Source organism: Leguminivora glycinivorella, chromosome 22, assembly GCF_023078275.1.
Source record: "Leguminivora glycinivorella isolate SPB_JAAS2020 chromosome 22, LegGlyc_1.1, whole genome shotgun sequence".
Taxonomy (NCBI): domain Eukaryota; kingdom Metazoa; phylum Arthropoda; class Insecta; order Lepidoptera; family Tortricidae; genus Leguminivora; species Leguminivora glycinivorella.
This window is the reverse complement of record NC_062992.1, coordinates 3,570,287-3,591,913: the sequence shown is the minus strand read 5'-3', so window position 1 is coordinate 3,591,913 and position 21,627 is coordinate 3,570,287. Positions and strand designations below refer to the sequence as shown.

General features: G+C 37.2%; 1 protein-coding gene across 1 annotated transcript in view; it reads right to left on the bottom strand.

Annotated features, from left to right (window-relative positions):
• LOC125237909 (eyes absent homolog 2) overlaps positions 1-21,627 on the bottom strand; it is a 55,110-nt gene that overhangs the window by 10,918 nt on the left and 22,565 nt on the right. Inside the window, 4 exon segments of the mRNA XM_048145145.1 lie at positions 4,628-4,829; positions 4,832-4,955; positions 10,520-10,563; positions 20,724-20,987. Coding sequence (XP_048001102.1) covers positions 4,628-4,829; positions 4,832-4,955; positions 10,520-10,563; positions 20,724-20,798 — 445 coding nt within the window. The 5' untranslated portion in view covers positions 20,799-20,987.

Here is a 21,627-nt window from a genome sequence, read left to right as displayed (position 1 = left end):
AGCTAGGCGTCCTCAGAGAGTTTGTAAGTCACACAAGTGAGTCGTAGTCGTGAGTCGAATGCGTCCGATGCGAACGATACGGACAAGTGGACTGGACGCCTAGCTAAAATATAGCTAGTGAGAACTCAAAATGCCCCTCGGTTTTAGGATGTAATCGTAAAAGGGACACTCACTTGTTTTATAGCTCGAAAATCCAAGGCTCTTTTGAAAGTGTGATACTTGACGCTCTCTCTCTCGCTCTCTTTGGACTAATATGAAAGAGCTTTAATGTAGAGGTAATTACGATACGCCACGGATCGTCAGTGATTGTAGAATTGGCTAGATGACATGAAATTGGACTTAACTATTGTCACACAGAATTGAAACCAATATGGCCATCAATGAAATATAACAGTTGCGCAGGATGCGCTGATGAGCAAAATATTGTCATATTTTGACACTATTCAGAACCGTGGATGTAGTACGCTAATCGTCCAATGATTGCCATCAAAGTGACCGGCCACACCAGAGCGTCGCGTGTCTCGGGGCGCGCAACGGACGTCCGCGCCACGCCACCTGAGTGTAATTCAAAAAGCGTCTCCTCAGTACATTTTGTATAGGAAGGACGTAAGGCGCGCCGCCAAGCGGCGCGGACGTCCGTTGCGCGCCCCGAGACACGCGAAGCTCTGATGTGGCCGGTACCAAAGAGTATGTTTATGAATATGAGACATTTTTTGCTTACTACAAACATGACTTCAAGACCAACCCAAAGTAGATTTTTACTTAAGATAGACTCAATGGAATCCAAAAGACAATCAGTTAATAGCAGTATTTATGAGTTGAAACAACTGCGTAGCGGGACTCCATGTTAATTTCGAGCGCTATGACAAAAAAAGGCGATATATTGTAAAATGCACAATATTTATCGACAAAATTGTACACTTTACTCATACTAAAAGACAGTGAAAGTACTTGTTTCAGTTAGAACATCTTATTAACTGTCGGTTAAATAAAAAACATATGAAAAAAAAAAAGCTTTTTCAATTAGTAATGATTGTTTTTCTGATGCTCGTTTAGGAAAAACCGCGTGAAGCACATAATTCGGAGCTCTTATTATGTACAATTTGATAAGATCACTCTCATAAATGAGGTAAATTTAAGTTCCAAATATCTTGTACTTAAGGCCCATTAAACAATATTTATCATTTAATCCTTTGAAATTGAGAAATTGAAAGTAAAACGAACTCAATTTTGTCTTGAAAATACATCGAAACAAGTGATCATTTCTCCGAAAATCTACATGTTATCGAAGTTATTTTAGTATATAAATAATCTGCACAATGTGCTTAAACTGCTGTTATCCATTTGTCGTTATAATATTTTATCATGATTTTTTGCCAATTTTTTGAAAACTAGCCTTCCTGTCGCTATTTTACCGGCGACGGACGCCTGCGATTTCAGTGCCGCGCCGGAGCTCGAGGAGGTAAGACGTATGTCGCTTTGGTCTCCGAGTTTTCATCGCAAACGTCGAGAATATTTATTGTTGTGTGGGTCGGACGCCTTGTTTCTACACGGGCTATCCTCGCATTGTGTGTGTGTAAACAGCGACCAACGAATTTGATCCTAGATCCGTAAATATTTGCTTTTGTAATACTTTGTTATGTTTAAATGTTAAAGTATTACAACGTTGTGATGATAAAAATGTGATCGGGATCTGATGATGGAGCCAGAAGGTGGTCACCAGTACCAGTGAACCATGTAAGTAAACGACTTCGTGTTTAGGCTCGTTGGGTTCGTCTCAACAAGACCTTTGACAAGAGGTGGTACTCAGGGTCTGATGATGGAGCCAGATGGTGGTCACCAGTACCAATGAACCATATAACTAAACCCAGAGATGGGGAAATCGTAATCGATTCCGGATTACACGATTACTTGATTTTACTTTGTAATCTGACACTACTGGGTGTCAGATTACTTGTAATGTAATCAAGTGAAACGGTAAATTACCATTACATGTAAAGGAATCACTAATCATCTATACAATCATTACTATTACCAATAATTCGGAATCATAGTCGATTCAAAATAACTGAAATTATTGACTTGATTACTTTCAGATTACGAATATGTAGTACCTCAGATTGCTGACTGTCACTTTGACACAAAAGTCGTCATGGGTGTCGTAAAATAGGTTTTAGGAGGTGCTGATTCCAAAATTAATGACTAATGTTCAATCTGACATTGCTGACTGTCACTCTGACACAAAAGTCGTCATGTGTCGTAAAATAGGTTTTAGGGGGTGCTGATTCCAAAATGAATGACCAATTTGGAATCTGACATTGCTGACTGTCACTTTGACACAAAAGTCGTCATGGGTGTCGTAAAATAGGTTTTAGGGGGTGCTGATTCCAAAATTAATGACCAATGTGGAATCAGACATTGCTGACTGTCACTTTGACACAAAAGTCGTTATGGGTGTCGTAAAATAGGTTTTAGGAGGTGCTGATTCCAAAATTAATGACTAATGTTCAATCTGACATTGCTGACTGTCACTCTGAAACAAAAGTCGTCATGGGTGTCGTAAAATAGGTTTTAGGGGGTGCTGATTCCAAAATTAATGACCAATTTGGAATCTGACATTGCTGACTGTCACTCTGACACAAAAGTCGTCATGGGTGTCGTAAAATAGGTTTTAGGGGGTGCTGATTCCAAAATTAATGACCAATGTTCAATCTGACATTGCTGACTGTCACTTTGACACAAAAGTCGTCATGGGTGTCGTAAAATAGGTTTTAGGGGCTGCTGATTCCAAAATTAGTGACCAATTTGGAATCTGACATTGCTGACTGTCACTTTGACACAAAAGTCGTCATGGGTGTCGTCAAATAGGTATCCGGAGGTGTTTGAAAACTAATGACCAATTTGGAATCTGACACTGTTGACTGTCACTTTGACACAAAAGTGATCATGGGTGTCTTCAAATAGGTTTTCATGGGTACTGATCTCAATATTAATGATCAATTTGGAATCTGACATTGCTGACTGTCACTGACATAAAAGTCGTTATGGGTGTCGTCAAATAGGTTTCCTTTCCAGGGGTACTGTGCAATGTCAGGTTCCAAATCGGTCATTAATTTTTAAATCATTTCATTAATTTTGGAATCAGTGCCCCCTAAAAACTATTTGACTACACCCATGATTCCTTTTGTGTCAAAATTACAATTAGCACTGTGAGATTCCAAAATAGTCGTTAATTTTGGAATCAGCACCCCCGGAAACCTTTTTGAAGACACCCATGACGACTTTTGTGTCAAAGTGACAGTCAGCAATGTCAAGATTCCAAATCGGTCATTAATTTTCAAATCAGCACCTCCGGAAACCTATTTGACGACACCCATGACGACTTTTGTGTCAAAGTGACAGTCAGCAATGTTAGATTCCACATTAGTCATTAATTTTGGAATCAGCACCCCCTAAAACCAATTTTACGACACCCATGACGACTTTTGTGTCAAAGTGACAGTCAGCAATGTCAGATTCCACATTGTTCATTAATTTTGGAATCAGCACCCCGCAAACCTATTTGACGACACCCATGACGACTTTTGTGTCAAAGTGACAGTCAGCAATGTCAGATTCCACATTGGTCATTAATTTTGGAATCAGCACCCCCTAAAACCTATTTTACGACACCCATGACGACTTTTGTGCCAAAGTGACAGTCAGCAATGTCAGATTCCACATTGTTCATTAATTTTGGAATCAGCACCCCCGCAAACCTATTTGACGACACCCATGACGACTTTTGTGTCAAAGTGACAGTCAGCAATGTCAGATTCCACATTGGCCATTAATTTTGGAATCAGCACCCCTAAAACCTATTTTACGACACCCATGACGACTTTTGTGTCAAAGTGACAGTCAGCAATGTCAGATTCCAAATCGGTCATTAATTTTTAAATCAGCACACCCGAAAACCTATACTCGTGGTATATGCACTTGAAATGTGAAAGTGAAAATGCTAGAATGACATGTAAACCACGAAGTTGTATAGTCATATTGTTCATTGGTATTGGTGACCACCATCTGGCTCCATCATCAGACCCTGAGCACCACCTTGAAGTAATTAGAATTGTATTTGTCTTATTTTATCATCATATTAATATAATTATACTTTACTCTAATACTTATCATATAACAAAAGCAAATATTTGGGATGGGATCTACTTTTATAATTATTACTTTAATTTTTTAAATAAATTTTAACATAATTGATATTATTTCGCGCTATATTCTCGTATTTTCGTACAAAATAATGTTTATTAGAAACCAAAAGTTTATATCGAGATAGTAGATTGTGGTTGTTATCAAAATTCCATAGAAAGGATCAAGATTGTTTTGTCCATTATTGTAGTGCGAGCGAGTGATAAGACGTACTAGAAAGGGTCGGCATATTGGGCTCGCGCGGCGGGTAAAATACCTAATTTCGCCCGACGCCGAAATGTTATAACGCTCTTAACAAGATGATTGTTTTGCTCAAGCGCTCGTAAATTTTTAAACAACACGTTTCATTTTGCATTTGATCACGTTCGCTCTTAGAACCGAACGCGTGGGTGAATCAAGCTTTTAAAAACATAACTTTGCTTACCCGTGCTATCCTCATTCATCAACCAGGCCACCGCCGATGGCGAAGAGGCAGACGTACAAATCCCTCCGGTTGACGTCAGGGGTAACGCTAGCCCAAGGGACGTCGCACATCCGTTCGCCAAGCTGCAGTCCACGTCCGAGCTACCAGGTAAGCATAGGCTGTCTACAGCTGCGTTCAGCGCGGAGTTGGCGGCCGTCGTCGTAGTCTGAAAATGGTGGACGCCCCCGACACTAGCAGCGCCGGCAGTGACGCGTCTTGGAGCAAAGATGGCGGCGAATTCGACGTTGACTCCGACCCGCAAGGGCTTTGATTGACTTCGCCCGATAGTCTGAAAATAAAGGAGCATTGTAAGATTGTTCAAAAGCGCCGACGCAAAAAAAGCTACTTAAAAACCCCTGTCTATTTACGAAGAAGCTTCCATTTATAAACAAATTCTAAAGCGTTCGGGAGGAAAAAGGCGGGTGTAAACCGAAAAAGGGACGTAAAATGCGGCTGTAAAATGATCGCTTGACGCTAATGGCGGTGGAGATTTGATGTCTGTATTTAAACAACCAAAATAAGCCCAGATTGCACCAATTAAGCGCTCAATTCAATAAAATGTCATGATTAAAATAAACAGTCCAATAAACAGATGCCCCTCCGTATCGCTGTGGGTTTATCTAACAAATAGTTTACACGTGTTACTATTAATTTATTTCGTTATCATGTCGTATGTCGTGTTCGCCCCGCAATCGTCTGTCGCCGCTGACAGCCTGGTACGTCACTCAAGCCCCTTTAACTAAATTAGACACTGCTCATCACACTAAATTAAAATTTCATGCGTATGTCGCTTATTATGTTAATAAAACAATGTAAAATGTAAATTTTACCGCACCTTCATAGTTTGCATAAACAATATTCCAATCAAATTTATGCTAATGGTCGGTTATGACAAGGTTTAGCGAAACACCTGTTTTAATTTCTATTTGAATATTTCATTGCAATTTGCTCGTGTGATTCATCGATATGTAATATTCATTTGGCAGAACATGTATTGTCACTTTGCAAAGTAGGCCGTGGTCAATAATTTTCGAATTGATTACTAATTTCTACTTTAAATTAGTGATTTTATGAGATTTACACACGCAACAAAGTTTATATTTGAGTTAACTCTCCTTAGGTAGATATAATCTTTTTTGTAGGATTTTAGGATTAGGATTTCAGGATGGTAAGGATTTTATTAATGTAACTGTAAGTACATATGTATTTAAATTCGATCAAATGTTTATTTCCCTTTGTTTTTAAGAACAATTAAGAGCATATATTATTCCGTTGTCCCCTACGAATGCGAATTTATTTAAAGTTTCTTTATTTTTAGTTGTCAAAAATGATGCACAGAAAAATTATTACCTGCTTTAAACGCCTAAGAAAAGTTGCAACACACGAAATTTAAAAATGCTCTTGTACGGGACAGCCCCTGAAATGCTTAAATTTTGATAAGTTCCACATACATAATTTGGTTTGTTCCCATAGTTGCGTAAGTTCCACATAATTTATTGCATAAATACATATGACTAAGAGTATTTTCTAAATCTCTAAACACCATTGGTCTTTGTGCATTGAAAGAGCTCCTGTTTATATTAGTTCCCGCTTTTTCAAGTGTCACTTTGCTTTCTGCCGCTCTTTTAAAAGAACAACACTATCGGATATCAAACGTTTATGTTGGCACTATTGTCACTATCTTTTTAATTGAAAGATTTTTTAAAGTTTTCCTTTTTTTCCTTAAATCGTAAAAAGTTTACAAACGGTGTTAACATCCTAACAAAAGACTTCAAAGATTTAATAGTTTGTGCACATTGACAACATTGATGTCTCGTTCCATATGGTGCGATGATTTAGTTGTCACATTTTTAGTTTTATGTTTAACGGGGTACCCTTGATCGTTGTCAATGGGATGGATTTCAGTGGGTATTTTTAGTCCATTTTCTCATCGATACTTGAACCAAGGATAATTTATAAGCATTTACATATGTACTTCATACTAAGAATCGTACCTCGAACACTGATGATGCCTACAATTTTTTTTTTCAAAATGTGTATTGACGTAATATCATGATATTAAAATAAAAATCATTCATCAGTGATTAGTTCTTATAAAAAATAAAAATGCAAAAATATTTCGGGAAAATAAGATTTTGGCCACTTTCAGGCTGCGAAACAGCGCCATATAGTTTTATAAAAGGCCCATACATTTCAGGGGTATGCTTTCTTGTATGGGCTTTTTCAGCCCGGTCTGCCCGGTATTAGATCGTTCTTGCTTGAACGCTGGCAAAACTGAATTTCAATATGTCACGTAATAAATGCAAATAAAAATTCAGGTCATCTAAGATAGGAGGCAATCCATACTAATATTATAAATGGGAAAGTGTGTGTGTCTATTTGTTTGTCCGTCTTTCACGGCAAAACGGAGCAACGAATTAACGTGATTTTTTAAATGGAGATAGTTGACGGTATGGAGAGTGACATAGGCTACTTTTTGTCTCTTTCTAATGCGAGCGAAGCCGCGGGCAAAAGCTAGTAGCTTCATAATTATAATCTATTTACGCTAGAACAGCTTTGTCTCCCAAAGTCTCAAGCATCCTTAACAAATCCAATCTATCATATTTAAATAAACAGCCGATAATACCAGGCAAACATAAGCTCATAAGCACGTGTTTGTTCATTGTGCTTCAGCGTTGAGTGTCGGAACAATGCCTGCTTTGAGCACACCCCAGCTTACAGCGCTTGGGTTCCGTGATTGACAGAGCAATTAGAGCATTATGTGGCTGATGCTCTAGAAAAACTGGCTGGTTTTTCTAGAGCAATACTGTGGAAGGAACTGAACACTATATATAATATAGCTCTTGAGGTAAAGCATAATTGAGCTCTGTAGGTGCATAAAGTACCTAGTAAGTTTCTAAATAAGACTTCGTTGCAGGCTGTAATAATAGGTCACATTCACATGACGAAGGCCCAAGGAAATATTTGACACGACCTTATTTGTATTGTAAGCTTATCACGTATTTTTGCGACCTTGTGCATCTATAAATTAAGTATTGAAATAATCTGATTCAACTACTTAAATTGGCATAAGCTTAAAATGAGATCAATCACCTCAGTTCGATCTCATAACCTGTCCATTTCGCCGATATCTGATAAATATGACAAATCTTCGTGAAAATATTATTTCCAAAAAAGCACAACTCTAAGTATAACTTTATCTAGGTAGGTAGTCTTATTAATGTTACTATGCAAATTAATTTAAAATATCCTAAGATCATTACTATCATCAGCAACGCTGTCAATGAAAAACTTGTCACAAAAAATTTTACAAGACTAACACTTTCTTGTAACCCACATTCTGCGGTAGCAATTTTTTCAAGGGCATGGAACCCTAAGCGCTGTTTTTACATGCCATTTGGCCCCCACGTGTCAAGGGCTCGCCTCAGATTATATTAATTACAGTTTTTGCTCCAATTGCCACAGTGGGTTTGGAACATGTGGAAGGGTTGAAAAAAAGGTCTGCGGAACTAGAGGTCAGTTTGGTCAAGATGTGATGATCGAGATAAAGTAATTGACCGAGAATATGGTTGTCAGCGATTTTGCAAGTTGATTAATTTATGTTTTTTTATGGAAGTTTAAAAACACATATGCAAAGAAACATGTTCCAAATAATTGCGAGCAACATTTAGAGAACTAAGCACGTGAGCCTTGCCAGATATGAGGAAGAAATAATAATGTGAAATAATATATGACTTAGATATAGACAGGCTTCTTCAAGAAAATTTTGGTAGCGCTTAAATACTGTCGATCCAATCTCTAATCAGAATCATTGGTAGCAGCAGTTTTAAATACCATTTGATAATTTAAGACATGACACAGAATCTTATAAGATATTTTATGATTATTAGAAGAACATACTTATTGGTATTTATAATTAATTAATTATACGAGTATTGATCATGATGAAGATGCATATAAAAGCTTCGAAATATCGGGAGCTCGACAAAAATCGAAAAGGTATAATCACAGTCTATATCCATGATCAATGTAAGTATAATTATATTGTGCTAGTAAAACATAATCCATTATTCTGTTTTTGAAGTCACCTAAAAAAGTCACAAAAATTCATAAACAAATTCACAAAATCTGTAGCATAATATATCTTTTCATGCGTAACAAACATTTTTACCATAACGACACCTTTATGACAAAAAGTGTGATCTATAGCGTCTGTAAGTGACACATTCCTCACTCTTATTAGTTAGGTTAATCGTGTTTTTGAAACTGAAAAGGTATAAATAGTTGTTTTGAAATAAATCAAACATTTTGACGGTTTCATCCCGCGTTTTGGCAGGAACACAGTGTCGGGTGGCACTTATGGTTCATGTTTTGAGCGATTTATTTTTAGCACTTAAAAAACGGTTGTAAAAAAATCGGTGAGCGCGTTAATCATTGGTTGTAATTAATGAAAACGTTCGTAGACTTTGCGTCTCTGCTAAAAGTTGATTTTGATGGGGTTTTTTAATAGCATATTGATTATTAGTGATGGATGATTAAGACTCGAGTTTTGAAAGTTATTTTACAGAGAAGAACTTTTTTTCTACTCGAAAATTGTGTTATCTGGATTCAAAATTACAAAATCCCGACTGAACATTTACCTAATTAGGAATTTGGATGTGGTCAAAGATTAAACTTGATTAGGTTTAGTTAAGCTCACGGAGGTCTACCTCCACTCTATCCGCCCAAAAATATTTTGGGTGTCCAGCAGGACGGCGTCCAATCGGTCCCCTAAGTAGGCCCTTTTGACTGCCCATCTTCTCCCATTCTCTCAAGGTGACCTAGCCAACGGAGACGATGTGCTTTGGTTTCACCTATTTGGCTCTTTTTTTTTTTTTTTTATGGGATAGGAGGCAAACGAGCAGACAGGTCGCCTGATGGTAAGCGATCACCGCCGCCCATGGATTATATTTGGCTCAACTACCAGTTTTTCAATTTCGGCATTTTTGCGGATCCTCCAACTGCCATCGACTCTTTTAACGGGTCCCAGAATCTTCCTTAATACCCTACGCTTTGTGACTAACGTCGGTGAAAGCTGGCGCGATACCTCTCAAGACCGAGTCAAATGGCGAGCTCTTGTGTTGGAGGCCAAAACTCATTTTGGGTTATCGCACCAGTCAAGTAAGTAAGGTTTAGTTAAAGTTGGATCAAGAAATCTGCATGGCATTTGATTGTTACTTGTTTTTCTTAAAGAAATTATGTGAAATAATTATAGAATTATAAATAAACTGTCGCAACGGAAAATGTTTGTGCCGTAGTTTCTAAGCGACATCCTCCCAAATCTCTTGCAATTTATTAGGTATTTATTCACTATAGTCAACAACCTCTTGACTACTTCCATTTCGAAAAGTGGCAAATCGCAAAAAAACTCATTGTAATTGTAACACGAGCCGCATTGTGCTTCTTCCTTTGATGCTGGTGATAACATCCCTTCGGCCCTCATATTAAGAGCATTTTAGCACTTCACATAAACGTTTTAACTACACTTCGAAAATCATTCAATACGCGGCCCTGCTCTCTTGAGGTAAAATGAACAATCGCTTGAACTTTTCAATTTTAGTTACATCGAATAAGTTTTGGAAACCATTTCACGGCAGTTGTGTATTAACAATATAGGGATTACATCAGGATTAGGCCCTTTGTACTGTGAGATGAGGGACTATTTTGGTAAACTTTCGATTGGAACTCGGAAAGGTGGAAACGGTGTTAAATATTTTGGAGAATCAGCTTCAAGAGATTAGGTGGGACACTCTTTTTTTGAGTGAAACTATTTTACTTTAAACATTTCGAGAAGTTTATAAAATAGAGACTTACCTATCAGATACATCGGTGTTGTTGTCGGACCTAGGTCTCTTTGCCTGTAACAAATAAAATACTTTATCAATATAATATTTTTGACTTTGAACATATTTATACAGTAAAAGATATACCTACACTTGTCTCTAGCATACATAAGCAGATTCATACTTTTTAGGAAGAGGTTATTAAGCGATGAGCTGCCCACACTAAGGTGCACTACCGTCAAAAGTTCAAGATCAAACACAAATTTTAGTTTCATTTTGAGGATAGCGTTTATATAATCTGTACTGTAACCGATTAGTTTTACAAAAATACAACGATCCTAAACAACGGCAATGAGAATAACAGAAAGGTGTGTTAAGAAACATGATTTGGCCATCGCTTATGAACCTTAGTCCGATCGTATTTTTATGGGATCAACTCGATTGTAGGATCTGAAACCTTTTAGAGGCTGAGGCGTAAGGATAGTGCAGGTGTAGCTTTATTTGACGTTCATAAGTGCATTGTACTACTACAACTTCAAGAAAAGAGCGTACACCCATCTTAAAGGCTGGCAACGCACCTCCAACACCTCTGGTGTTTCGGGTGTCCATGGGCGGCGGTGATCGCTTTCCATCAGGCAACCTGTCTGCTCGTTTGCCTCCTATCCCATAAAAAAAAAAACTTGCTAGACTGGGTAGAGTGGGTAGCCAAGGTGACGGGAAACTACGAGCCAGATGGTTGGACGACATCAAAAAGACGGCAAGGCCGACCTGGCACAGAACCGACGCATGTAGAAAGGAATGGAAATCTATGAAAGAGGCATATGTTCAGCAGTGGACACGAATATGTTGAGAAGAGAAGAGAGAAGAGAAGCGCATTGTAATATCTAATATCCAAATCCAATCCAGCCTTATGATGGGTACTATTAAATACGAGCCAAGAAACGCTAGACACAAACTTGCAGAAAGAACACCAACAAATAAACAAATATGATGTGTGCAGTAAAGCGTTTCGAAAAGGATCCTCTGACGCTTTTGTACAGTCAGCAGCAGAAGTTCCGTAACGGGCAAGGTGTTCACAATGATCCTAACACGCTCTTATTGTCTTAAAAATAAGATCGTGTCTAGTTCATTTTGAACACCTTGCCCGTTACGGAACTTCTGCTGCTGACTGTACTATAGAGCAGACAAAACAGGGTTTAAATTTTTCTGTTTAACTTACTAGCTTATTTTTTGCGACCGTAGCTAGTTACTACAAATTATGTAGTATCTTACCTAAAACCTTCTTCATAATGTTGATCATGGTCATCTTTTGTGGTTGATCTTAAACTTTCTGACGGTAATGTATCCATGCCTCCGAGCGTTTCAAACGTTTTGACTTCGGTAGCAGCATTACTAGACTCTCGTAAGAGTAGCATGACTTTTCTTCGTTTCTGGTAGAAATCGATCAATCGACTTTTACAAGATTCATGTAACATTTTTACCCCCGAACTCAAAGCGGTTGGAAGTGTTGGAACAGAAAAAATGCCCTCCTCTACATAAAAGCGACTACTACGATAACTCTTTAACCGATTCGTAGCGTGTTCCATTTTCGAAAAGTTTACACTGTGGTGGCGCGGCGAACAACTTGTCGATTTTAAAATGACACGCCTCGCGTGTCATACGCCACATTAAAAAAACCTTGATGGCAAGCCAGGTGTGTCATCCGCACAGAAACTGTTAATATACTGTGCTACGACTGTGCATTGCTTAGCTAAGTAGAGTAATGTAAAAGTACCAGTGCTCGACACGCTAATGCCCAATAGATGACACCCTTCTGTCACTTTTATTGACAATGATTTAAGATTGAAAGTGGCATCTACTGCGACACTGTCGAGCACTGGTACTTTTAATTCTTCATTCACATCGCAATCAGTATTGCAAGTAAATAGTATATAGCAACCAGGGTGACATGAACACGTGAGAGTAATTTGTCGGCTAATATCTGTTATCCGTTACGTCGTGGGCGATATGTAAGCGATTGTCAGAGCAGAAACAATTCGAAGCGATTTGCTTGCGATGCGCGACGTAGGTGTATCCTAAACATTATGTTTAATACAAATAAACCTGCCTCTTTAGAAACATTAATAGAGAAATAGTATGTATGCATGTATATAGTCTTTATTGCACAAAACACAAATATGACACAGTATAGACAGTACAAAGGCGAACTTATCCCTTTAAGGGAGTAAAATATCGAGAGATGTAAATATTAATGCGGTAAATAATATTGCATACAAAGAATTTGAAGGAATGAAAAAAATCGTCTAAATCCATACTAATATTATAAATGGGAAGGTGTGTGTGTCTGTTTGTTTGTTTGTCCGTCTTTCACGGCAAAACGGAGACCATAAAAAAAAATGAAAAAAATCGTCTTAATGTTAAATATTTGGGGATTAGGAAGAGAAATAGACAAACAACAAGGAAATTCTAATTTTCGTGCACTTCCATCCATCTATAAAATCCTACTTTAAACATTCGAGGTTATTAAAATGTACGTGGTGTCTTTTCAGAATAGGTTTACTATGGAGAACCACAAAATAATACCCACACTAATTTCTTCTACGGATCTTGAATGTTCTACGAAACTTCTCAACGTCACTATTTAATCATAAATTGACTGTTTCATTTGTAGACAAAATTTTTAATCGTCATATCAAAATAATCCACATCCGAATTGTATTTCATTATTTCAAATCGACTAACAATGGTAGGGTAGAAACTATCAACAATAGTTTAAATATATGCTACAGTAAGCAATTCATTACAATTAAAACATTTAAAACCAAACGGCACACTAATCTACATTTTATCAGGCACTCAGCGGCCAATTCCGACAAACACTGGCATCTGAACCATATCTGAGTGATTTCATTTTGTTACTGACATTTTCTGTGATGTTTACATTATTGAGTATCGTACTCTGAAATTCTCTTAAATAAAATAACTTAATATTGGTACATATAAAAATTACACGAACAGATTAGTAGAAAAGTTAATAGGTAGGCCATCTTGTTTTATTTTTTATTGTGATTTTGGTTTCTAGTTTTATTTCGATTGTAGTCGAGGGACCTGAAAGGTCATTGAAATGGTTCCCCGCTGCGCTGCAATGAAAATAAAATAATCTAGGTACTGTCACGATCCTTACTGAGCATTATTTTAATCTTTTAGTTCGTTTTAAATAAAACTGCAGTCGTGTTTTCATTTATTAAATTTATTTTATTCTAAAGTTAGCGTATGACATACTAAGTCTGCTACATTAAAATTTTCAGTACATTTACTGCTTTTTTACGCATTAGTGCGAGAAGTGCTTCTTTTCTTGTCACTTCAAAGTGCTTCAGGGCCTGTTTTTGTCACTGGTTTTTTTTTTTTTTATCAGAGCTTCGAAACTTCGGAGGGCCTGTACTGAACTAAATTGTATCGCCACTGGTTTCGAACTTCCTCTTTTCTGTACTTGTATCGCACTGTAACATATTATTACTTCACATATCGTCACTACTTTGAAAAAAACTTGTATCTTCTTCTTTCAATGAAAAGAATATTGTAGTAAGCATAGTATGGAATGGATAGACTTACTGCGTTTTCATTTTGAGGGGCAGTGTGAGATACGAGATTTTTCCAAAGTAGTGACGATATCCTATGTAAGTCGGGATGACGTAAGGAAAATGATGTCAAATCTGTGTCATATGTAGTTCGAATTGGCTTCATAAACGCCGGCGTGGCGAGCAGCGACATTTTTTACCCAAACATCTCGCGGCCTTCTAGGAACCACATTGTGGTCGCGTTGTATTGTCACCACTATTTACACTGCTCATGTCTAGATTCGTATCAGTCACTGATTTGTCTTTGCGCTTAATGTTTTAACCAGTTATTTTTTTTGTAGGTAGGTATTTATTTATGGTTATCTGTAATGTGATTTTTCAAAGTCATTTAAAGTTTAATAACAAAACTTCCGTGAGACACTGACATAATATTAAATATGCAAAAACGGGTCCCTCACGTATAAATAGTGGAAGATTGCTTGACATGTTTCGCTCCATAACGATTGAAAATGCTCCTCAATATGAGCGAGCAACATGTGAGTGACTTTTGCATAATATGTAATATGTCGTTAAGTTAATATACCTAGTTCTGTATCTTCATCATCATCCTCCGTGCGTTATCCCGGCATTTGCCACGGCTCATTGAAGCCTGCATGGGGTCCGCTTTGACAACTTATCCTAAGATTTGGCGAAAGCACTAGTTTTACGAAAGCGACTGCCATCTGACCTTCCAAAAAGCGACTGGCAAATATCAAATGACATTTCGCACATAAGTTCCGAAAAACTCATTGGTATACGAGCCAGGGTTTGAAGTGTTTGAACCCGCGACCTTCGGATCGCAAGTCGCACGCTCTTACCGCTAGGCCACCAGCGCTTTCACATACCTACCATAGTTCTGTAATTTCTGTATCTTGTCATTTATATTATATCTCTATTCGGAATCTTAGCACGCGAATTATTTAACTGGAACAAAGTTTGAAACTTAAATTAATCATTAATTAATCTAATTCGTTCCACTTCTTGACGACTTCATTCAAAGCGAATAAAATATTTCGGTGATAGGATGGAATGTGGACGCTAATTAATGAGGCAAAAAAGTCATTCATCTTTGACTTTTAGGAGGTATGTTTTAGATAATCATATAATTTATTGATCGGGTGTTAGCAATTAAATTAGTCTTAGTTAGCTTCAGATTAGGCACACTTAGGTCACAGATTAATAATAAGTTACTAACGTAACTTAGGTCGTGTTTTAATTTATCGCCACTCGTTTTGAAATTCCTTTTTTCCGCACTTATATCGTAATGTACTGTTTTGTATGTTCGGATGTTCGGATGACAGTCTCTACAGATTTCTTAATATTTGCGAATGAGTCTGCCGATCCACTTTTTGGATTTTGCTTAAAACTGCAGAATCACACATTTTTTTTGTAAAGCTATGCTTGTAAGGACTACAGTTCAGAAGCCCTTACTTAAAACAACCTATTTATTACCTACTTCTTTACTTATAACACCACTCAAACTTAGTTATGGGTTTTACTTTTATTATTTTTATTTATTTTTATTATTTTCTGCTTCGTAATCTAAGAAACCACGACCGTACGCATTTTCTAAAATGTAACTTACAAAGACACTACAAATATCACGGATCTAATAAAATATTTCAATAACGACACCAAAGGTAGGTGTAATATTTAGATAACGGTTAAACCCGAGTTAAGCGGAGATCAAGATAATATTCAAGTTATAAATAATAAAAGTCCTAAACGTCCATGAGATCGAGATAGGAGTAACAACATTAATAAAATCGAGTTGAATTTATTTACGCCCGGCGCCAGCGCGTCTCCATTAAAACTGGCTAATAATCTAGTTGGGGGACAGTTTATGGTACTGTAAAATTAGATTTCTGGAGTTTAACTGCTCGATTTAATTAATCGGAAGTTTATGTGGAGCATTCCATGAAACAGTCTACCGTTGTCCCATACAAACGCGAAGTTTCTGTAAATTGGCTGGTGTAAGAGGATCTTTTTCTAAGGCAAAGTGCAGAATTATGCACAGAAAAATTATTGCCTGCTCTAAATACAGAACAAAAAATCGCAACACATGAAATATAATGCGTTTGCATGGGACACACCATGGAATAATCCTGTACATATAATAACATGGAAGATGTATACATTGTACAATAAAACTCGGAATTCGTGGTGATAGTTTCCAAAATTATATCGCAGTGCTAAAATTTCGGATTTGGTTCTAGCTCTTTCATATTTGACACAAAAGCGTAATTTGATAATTTAATTGTTTTGCCGTTTTTCTAATCTTGACTTGTCATAGTTTCTCGACTCATTGTTTAGCATCGTGAACACTTGAACAGATGCCTCAAGAAATCTTCTCAAATTCAGAAGTCGATTGTTTTAATTTTACCGGATCGAGCAACCGCTTACTTTTTTATCAATTCGATAAAAAGTCGTGAAATCATTCCCCCTAGCTAACTAGCACCACGGAGTACCAGGGCAGCATAACATCCCAAGATGTCACTGTGAGAAAGGGAGTAAATCACAGAGTTCCCATCGAGGTGTGAGGCCGATGCAGCGATAGCCGCTAATTTATTCGTTTTACGCGCGACAACGCGCCTGCGCTTTGGTTACACAGGTTGTTCTTTACATTTGTCACTATAATTGTTCTTGTGTTCTTTTTGGTTGATGTTGTGTTTTGTCCCGATGTTAATATTATAAATCTGGGCGGATGGGGTCATTAAATTTAGAATGGTATTCGTGTACACGACGTTTTGCATTCTTTACGGAAATGAGGAACAATTTTTAAATTTTTGGGTTGTTTATGGATGTATGAACGCCGTTAATCTTCTCTTCTTTGCAATGTATGTATTTCAGAAATTATAATTTCAACTAATTAGGTTTAATATGAATTTCCTAAAACAGAAGAACAAACGATTGTCGAGGTATGTATGGTTGACGAAATATAAAGCGAGGCGCTCTTTCCAACAACTTGTATGTCAAATTTGGTCAAATTATTATTTCGTCGACTTTACAATAGGTAGGTAATATTAGGTATTACAAATAAATTGTTGAATCTTAGAATGAACTGTCGCATGCGATATTTCAGGATCGATTTGACCTTCAAACATTCAAGAAAAGAGCATAGTCTCAAAGTGCCATACAGACCGGTAACGCACCTCCAACCCTTCTAGTGTTTCAGGTGTTCATGCGCGCTGGTGATCGCTTACCAGTCGGACGGTCTTGTCTTCTATATATCTTATCAAAAACCCGTCATTACATAAAAGGTGAACAAACTACAGCCTGTATCCTAATCAGCCTCGACAAAACGCTCCATTATTTATACGTAATTCGTTTATTGTTTTATCTGAGTTTATATTTACGACGGGACTCTCGCTCCCGCGCCACGAAATAAATTTACAAATTTACCGCCCGCCATATTTATTTATTGTCACTCCGGTATCGTTGATAATTTGAGAGATATCGCCTCGATATTAATTCGTTTTTTGAGTCATCGCGTGAAATGTCAATTTTAATAGTGATTTATTTTAGTGGCGCTCGCGATTTGTTTTAGGTCGCGTTCATTTGTTTTGGGAGTTTTACGTCTTTTGTTTTCCTTTTTAGTCTCGTGATGTTTTTTATTCAGTTATCATGCGGTTTTTCGTGCTTTTGTAATTTGGTTTTCTAAAATTTCTACATACTTTTGACCAATTGTGTCTATAGATGCTTTTACATTCACAACAATTTTTATATTAAAGGAAAAAATGGAAAAATTTACGCTTCCGGCGGGACTTGAACCCGCATCATTTGCAATCCGTGCAAGGCTCTTAACCAATTGAGCTACGGAAGCCGCGCCGGACATCGCAAATCTTTCCATGCCTTTCCTTATGTACACACGTCTTGGGGTGACGTCTAGCGCCATCTATTTTTTCCTTTAATATAAAATGAAAAAAAAAAAAATGAAAATGAAATATTTATTTTTCAAGTAGGCATATTACAATATTTAAAAATGTTTAGAATCGTTAGCAGACGTTTCTGCTTGTTAAAAATAAATTCACAACAATATTTTCAGAGACAAATAATATGTATCTTTCATTTTCTAGTGGTGGTAGTGTGGTTTCATCCATCGTATTTCTTAAAATTTTAGTTATAAGTTCTTTAACAGCTTTAACTTTACGTTTTAAAGTTCAATTCTGACTGCATTGTTTTGGTCAAAAGTGTTGTTTTGTTAAGTAATGGCCCATACTTATATTTATGGAGTACCAAGAGAGACATCTCCCTTGTCTTATAAATCGCACAGCGACTCGCGGACTATCAATTTGATCGACTTTGTTTTTATTCTTGTATTTATGGATGGTTCTGTGTTTTCGTTTAATTCTACATTAAAGGTTTTACAAATCAGTTGTTCTTTATTGACTTTGGTTTTGAGGCTTCCGATAATGCTGATTGCTGACACAGCTGTATCGTTGTATATGCCGACTCGGTAAAAATAGCTTAATTTGCCAAAGTTTATCAATACACGCCTACGACAGTGTAAGGACAAGTTTTATAACTGTGTTTATACTGTGCCTACGACCACCCATAATGATACGGTGCCATATAAACATAGCTAACTATTTTCTAGAGTAATTCAGCTGTCCAATATTTTTTCATTCGTAAATTATTTTATGCTGCAACACACATGACTAGCTGTATTCGCTTATCTCGAAATATTCAAAAGAAAAGTGACGAAAACATGAGCGAAAACTACAGTCATGTGTGTCGGAGGCATAACCGATAACGCATTCCTATGTCAGATAACCATTGTCATTCAGTCTTCATGGCTGTAAGACAACTCCTCGCGCTCATGACCGCCCGGTGTCCGGTGCTAACGACACTCTGTCCCGTAGGTAACTAGCGACACCACACTCTTATAACGACTTTTTAATAGTCCCCTAAAGAATAACGTATGAATGGTAACATGAGATCTGACGCCGCTCCACTGGGAAAACATAAACACTATGAGCTTGTCTGAGTACAGACAATAAAATTCGTGTTGGTTACGGACACCCGAACAGCTAGAGATAAGACTATAATCATCGGATCGCGTGGCGTTTAATAGGATCACTCGCATTCTTCATCGATGTCAAACATTTTTAAAAGCTCAACGGGCCATGCAAGCGGAATTGGTGCAATTGACGTAGCTGCCAAAAGTGCCATGCTAGTGCAAAGGATGCTAACTATCCCCAATTGCTAATTCGAGTCCAAAAAAACTACTACGATGTTGCCACTGCAATAAAATGTTTGTAAAATAGTATAATCCTTTTTTATAAAAACACACGCCAAGATAAATTATTTATTATTTATTTCAATCCTTTGATTTATATATTTAATAGTCTTTTATTATTTACATAAATACTAGGACGCCCGATTTTTTTTCTTTTTTTCCGTGATTTTTAGTTGTAAAGTTGGTATTGCGCTTGTATCACTTCAGGTATCAATAACATTTGGTGCTATATTTTGCGGTATAGAACAATCTATTGATGATATAGATATTGTGACCAATTTTTATACATATATTTTACAATTAGCTAATCAGCGAAATAGTGTATAGTGGGCTTTATGGTTGCCACGGCCGCCATTGTTTTGGAAGCGGCTATGACACCATGGTCTGTCAAACTGTATTTGTTGAATTTATTATTATGTATGATAAACAGATATACAGACTACATCTCTGATATATGATAGACAGACGTTAATATGCAAGTAGCGCTTTATTGACAACCGACACTTATGAACCTATTAGTTAAAAAATGGCACATGTAATGATCTATTGTTTTACCTTAAAGAGAGTATGTAAGTAAGTTTGAGTAATGTTCTTCAATTTATGGTTCCAAATCTCCTGAGGAGTCTCAGAGATGCATTGGGCACTCGTTCAATACGCTAAGGAAATACCTTTCGTGAGCCCCTGACTTCACCACGCGCCATTCTGAGAGCCAGTTCAGGTGCTACCCTTCAGCAATAACATTCTAATATTGGTAATGGGTTGTTAGACTCCAATGACTAATTTAATAAACATTGGCGAAAATTGCACCTGACTGAGATAGGGCAGCTTTAGTGCATACATTTGTCTGGTTTAAGTTTTATTATTATTAGCAACGTGAATGAAGGTGATGTTGATTGTCACATATACACGTAATATAATGCGAATTACCAACATTTATCATCAGTGGCGACCGGTGGAACTAATTTGACGTATGAGAATTAAAACAAAAAAAAACTAAAACGAATTTTCTTCACAATTTTATCATCAAGTATTCTTGGATTTCTTAGGTGCCAAATAAAGAATGTAGAAGGTTGGCGAAACCTGAAAAGTATTTTGACAGTGACATAAGTGACATTGACAGCTGTGACATTGACGTATCTGTCGTAGTTTTTTTGGACTCGAATTAGCAATTGGGGTATAGGTGCTTTATTGTGCAATATTCACTCTCCGAAAGCGCCGAAAGTATTCGAAATTCAAAACGACGCGTTCGAAAAGTTTTTTTTTAACGGCCAACCTTAAAGTAGGAGTTCTGTATTTGTCAAAGTGCATAGATTACAAGACAAATACAGAACTAGGCTCGTTTTTAAGTGATGTGCGTTTTAGGACCCATGGATGCTGACCTTAGGCTCCGTATGTTCCAAGCTGCAGCGCGGAGACCCGCCGCCGAGGTAGCTACACGGCATCAGCGTCACCATGCTGAGCAGCGAACGTACATTTCGGACACTCACTTCACTCGACTAACGTCACTTTGACAGTTCTTTGAGCGGGAATTTGCATTTTGAACGGCCATTTTGCGCTTATTTTAGTTTTGATTGGCACCATGAGCCGGGATCTAGTCTTATTGGTGTCTTGTACAAATTTGTGTCACAATCCATAGCTTAGACCTAGGAAGCAAAGAAATGTAGAATATTAGTGGCTCTATGACAAATATTATAATATTGCTAACCCTACTAGACAATTTTATAAAAAAATAAATGGCATTTGTTGTTATTATCAATTCAATTCTAACCCGAAAATATTATTATTGACCTAATCCGATCAGATTATAAATGACTGCATAAAGTCGTCACAAACGATTTTCACACTCCACCGGTGGCTAGTTATTGATGCCTGTTAGTCATCGCGTCACGAAAAAAAAACAAATTAAAAACAAAACAGAAAAAAATTACACGCACGTTCGAGACCACCCACACGGATCCGTCAGTCTCAAAGTGGAGCCGAGCGTGTTCATCAAGTTGTCAAATCGATGGCGACGTAATTGTGAACGCACCTTTTTATTGGAGGTTTGCTACTTTGAAAACGCATTTTGATCTGTGATTTTTAAATTTTAATTATTAATTTTTGATGGTTGTATCAACTGAATTGAATTGGTCGGAAAAAATCAATGATATCCAGGTTTTTTACCTGTGTTCATGTTTAAATTGAGTAGGTAAGCCAGATAGGGTTATAAAAGGATTATAGAAATTTTGCATTCGTCAGATTTGTCTGCAAGCTTACGTACCTACTTTTCTATCCCTTGCTGAT